Raw genomic sequence first — 4,591 nt, 5'->3', positions numbered from 1 at the left:
GATCAGAGACATTCAGAATTTTTCAAAACCTTTTTAAATGTTCTTTGGGTGCAAGATAACTACCATAAGGCATACATACCATGAGTACACTGAGGTCCCAACCTTGGCTATTTTTGAAGCATCAAAAAAAAGCATATTTTTGAAGACCATTCAGGGCCAGGTTGAAAAGAGTATATGTATTATATATATATATATATATATATATATATATATATATATATATATATATATATATATATATTATATTTATTTCTTTATTATAACACTAGTAAACTCTTTTTTCCCATACTTTTTTTTCCTTCACAATTTTTGGACTTCACACTCCTCTGTTTGAGCTCTTTCCATACTCAGGCTGTAGCTTCCAGCAGAGAAAGATTATTAGTGAAACTAATGATTTTCTTATCGTATCTCTGCTCCAGTAACCTGTCCAATACTGCCCCTAAGTGTAATGTTTTTTGGTTTTTTTTAGCAGTATTTAATTACAGACGTGTCATTTATATGCACACACCTTTGTACCATCAGTTTTTTATGGTGCTTTAAGATTTATTAGCAATTGTTGGTTGATTACTGACCGCTGTGTCGTTTATGAAAGAACAGCTTTGTCCTCATTGACTATGCATATGCTGATTCATTAGTAAGTTTTAGTTTATAATTCTATACTTGGTTAATTACCTTCTTATGTGTGTAATTTTATATATCAAAAAGAAACCAAGAAATATGGTTTACACTCTTCTGATCCCCATGATCATACAGTCAGGAAAAGTCTGGGCATACTGGGCAATATAGATGCATGTCTCTCAGTAAATAACCATCAAGTATTTAGCCAAGCTACAGTATAAATACTATTTCACATTGAAAATGTATAAAAAGAAATCTGAGGGAGTCAGTTTGAATGGGCCTGATGCAGTTGATAAAATTAATAAGAGCATTAGCTATAATTTTTCAGGTTCTACACTAAGTTTATTAGTAGAAGAGTAAACTTAGCATAGCAGCTGATGAAATTAATAAAGGTATTAGCTATAATGTTTTCAGGTGCTATGCTACGTTTATCAGTAGAGGAGTAAACTGACTGATTGATAAATATTGTTTCTTTACACTTCTATTTGTTCTGTATAGGTCAACTTGTTCTTAGACTGACAGATGGAGCCAATGGAACCAACTGTTTTAGAGGTGGGAGAATTCATGTGGGAGCACTGGGGTGTCAGGTGAATTGCTCACAGGTCCAATACGAAGGCCCGTGCAGGATTTGGTTAGGGCTCCAGGGAGGACAGGACTGACTCTGAGACCTGGTCACATTCATCTTTTAACACACAGATCACTGCTACTGATTCTCATTATAGCTTCTGGTACTGTATGTCACAAAGAAAATAATTAGGTCACATATTAATTTCTCATGACATCAGCTCAAAGTGATCATAGGAGGTGCCTCAATTTGTTAAATGTCTATGGCAAAGCTTGAGGATCTGGAGTTCACTCCTCTCAGTCACTCAGCATAAAATTCTGGACTGTACAGCTGTTCACGGTAACAAGGAAGCATGACTGTATGCCAACTGTAGGAATCACCCTTATAAAGTCACTCCCTACAGCCAGAATAGACATGACTAGAATTGAAGCCTCATGTTTCATGCAGCTTAAATTATCGCTTTTTATTTTTACTTGGTTTGGCATATTTGCAATATTCTTTATATTTACATGAAAAAAATCAATAAATAAATGATAAAATGGGCAGAGTTACTGCGTCATTTAATTATTATGTTTTCACTTTGCAAGCATCTTTGAACTCCAGAGTCTGATGAGTAATTTCCTTTCAAGAACACTTCAATTTATCATTTTTAAGAAATACAAGTCAAATACACACTTATATTGGTACATGTAATTTATCATAGCAGATCATGGAAACAAAGGATTGAAAAATAAGTATTATGAGATCAGACTTTGATGAAAAAGATTTACAAAACAAAGGATTTTTTTTGTTCACTTCCATCTGCGATATCAACATCAGCTAACCCACCAGTTAAATTTACTTTCTTTTGCTCCTGTTAGCATTGACTGCTGTCTTCTTTCTTAATTTATGAGGACTGAAAGTGATATTTTAAGAATCTACTTTAGATCATTATTAATTTAACATTATTAAAGACTTTTCAGGTAAAACAGTCTAAGTGAAACTATAGACTACAGCTGTTTGTAGAGCTTGGTTGTTTTTTATAATAATGGTTTTACAGAATATACTGCTCCCGGGTAGAGAAGCACCACATTGTCCTGCAGCAGATTAGACAAAGCACTGATATATATTAAATTCAGCAAATAAAAATAATTGCGCATTAAAATAAGGAAATGTTCCTTTTTTTTTTTTTCACTTGGAAAATCAATAAAGCATGTAATTTGACAGGGTGCACAAACTTTTTCATACGACTGTAAAAAGTGGTGTGAGCTTAAGTTCAAACTCATCTCAAGCTATAGATTTTTTTATTTCACTTTCTATTCATATAGATTTAACAGAATAAAAAAAATGTTATATTATTTAATGATTTTGAATGAATCAGCAAACTCTCTTCATAAACTGAAGCTAAAAGGCTACAAGGTGAAAAATGTTACAAGCAGGGATAATAATATCAGCAGAGGTGGATTTACAGTTCAATTACTGTGTTTAATTAGTTTTACCAGTGCAGTCGTCATCCTACATATTCCAGTATGATACAGCAGTGAAAATAGTGAGAATATATACATCAACAAAAATGATTTAACATAAACCCAAAAACCAATGCAACACCTCTCTATAAAGTGTGTGTTCACAAACAAGTACCCCAGTTAAGACAGCTGAGTGGTGATGAAATAAATAAATAAATAAATAAATAAATAAAATCAGAATATTTTTTAGCCAGCTGTTCAAGTAATTGCTTAGATTTTGTGATGAATGCTTGCAGGGAGCCCCCTAGTGGCTTGAGCCCCTGACAGTAAAATAGAGTATCATTGTTCAGCATGTAGACTTATCAGTACATTCAGTAGTGTTTTAGTACTTAATTCCAGTCTTTGTCTCCAAATCATTTTGCCTCAAGTCATGTCTTGGTCTCAGGGTAAGGTGGGTCGGTCTGAGGCCATTGGAAACAGAACATTTTTCTATCATTACTTAATGTCAACAAACAACTTTACAACCAAACAGTATAAACAGTCTCTACATGTTTTATTAAATTTAATTAAAACTTTTAATTACAACTTTTTTGCTGCCTGTGAGGATCTAATTGATCTTTTCCATGATATCTTTACTGGTTATTATTTGTTTGTTCACTTGTACAAAATCCTCTCTAAGGACAGACAGGAATCTCATTAGTACTGTTTTCATTTAACAATAACAGTGGATGTAGGTTGTTTGATTTATATTCAGTTGACTTCGGTTGGTGACATCTGAGTAAGTTTTAGAGAAGAAGAAATTCACCATCATCTGCTTCCAAAGGTTACAATGAAAAGTTGGATAAAAACTACAACATAATAACAATTCAAAATTTTCTTAGGCTGTATAATATTCAATATGACATTTAACAAATGTATTGTAAAATATACTATTTTTTTATTTATATCATGTTTTTTTTTTCACTTCACATGAACTCAGATTGTCATTCTCTTTTTTGAGCTCACTTAGGCTGAGAATTATGAAGAATTGAAGAATTATATGATGCACCAATAGGGGGAGATATTTCAACATCAATAATACTTCTTGAAAATGCTGCTCCATTCTTCAAGTTAAAAAAAGAAAAAAAAAAAAATCCTGTACCTCAGTAAAGAATAAACATAACAGCAGACAGACAGAGAGCAGCTTGCATGGTTTGCTGTTGATGGGTTTTGCATGATGAACTGCTTTACCAGGACACATTTTCTAAGGACTCTGTTAATACTTCTTGCATGTTGTTTAGGTAATGTATAATCTCCATTAATAAAGTACTGCTTTACTGTTCATGTCTGATGCTGACTGCAGTTTTGGAAACACTAACATATTTCAGTATCTTCACAGAATGTCGAGGAAAGGACACAGTTTTCCAGTCAAGAAGACAGCAGTGGGCATCTGAAAGAGAAACAGTAACTTTAGATTGTGAATATAACACCACAGCTCAAAATCCAACTCTGCTGTGGTACCAACAGGAAGATCATCACTCTCCAAAATATATTTTGCTGACAAATTCATATGGAGCTGAAGATACAGCAGCAGAGTTCAGAAAGAGATTTCACTCCAAACTATCCGGTACAACAGCTCCACTGACGATCCAGAAGCTGAGTGTGAGTGACTCTGCTGTGTATTACTGCGCTCTGCAGCCCACTGTGACTACATAACACTCACAACTCCAACAAAAACCTACTCAGCTCAGCTCACACTGATGACAACATGTATGTTACATTTATGGGAGCAGTGTGTGGAACTCTCCAACAGAAAATAAATTATTGTTGTCAGACATTAAATTGAATATTCTAATTTTACTTTATGTGTATTATAACATCATTATTCATATCATTTTTATCATCCTTCCATTACACAAATATGTAACTACAATTCATGTTTAAAACAGGAATGAAACCACTATAAAGACTTCAGAATGAATAA

At 33.3% G+C, this 4,591-nt stretch overlaps 1 gene segment (V, D, J or C); it reads left to right on the top strand.

The window, feature by feature from the left end:
- Positions 1-3,844: 3,844 nt before the first annotated feature.
- On the top strand, positions 3,845-4,323 carry LOC118826113. The segment is given in 2 exon segments: positions 3,845-3,908; positions 4,007-4,323. Coding segments are annotated over 2 exon segments (381 nt in total).
- The last annotated feature ends 268 nt before the right edge of the window (positions 4,324-4,591 follow it).

The sequence above is a fragment of the Colossoma macropomum genome, unplaced genomic scaffold (genome assembly GCF_904425465.1).
Source record: "Colossoma macropomum unplaced genomic scaffold, Colossoma_macropomum, whole genome shotgun sequence".
Classification (NCBI taxonomy): Eukaryota; Metazoa; Chordata; class Actinopteri; order Characiformes; family Serrasalmidae; genus Colossoma; species Colossoma macropomum.
Note: the sequence above shows the minus strand (reverse complement) of the source record. Positions and strands in the feature narration are given on the sequence as shown.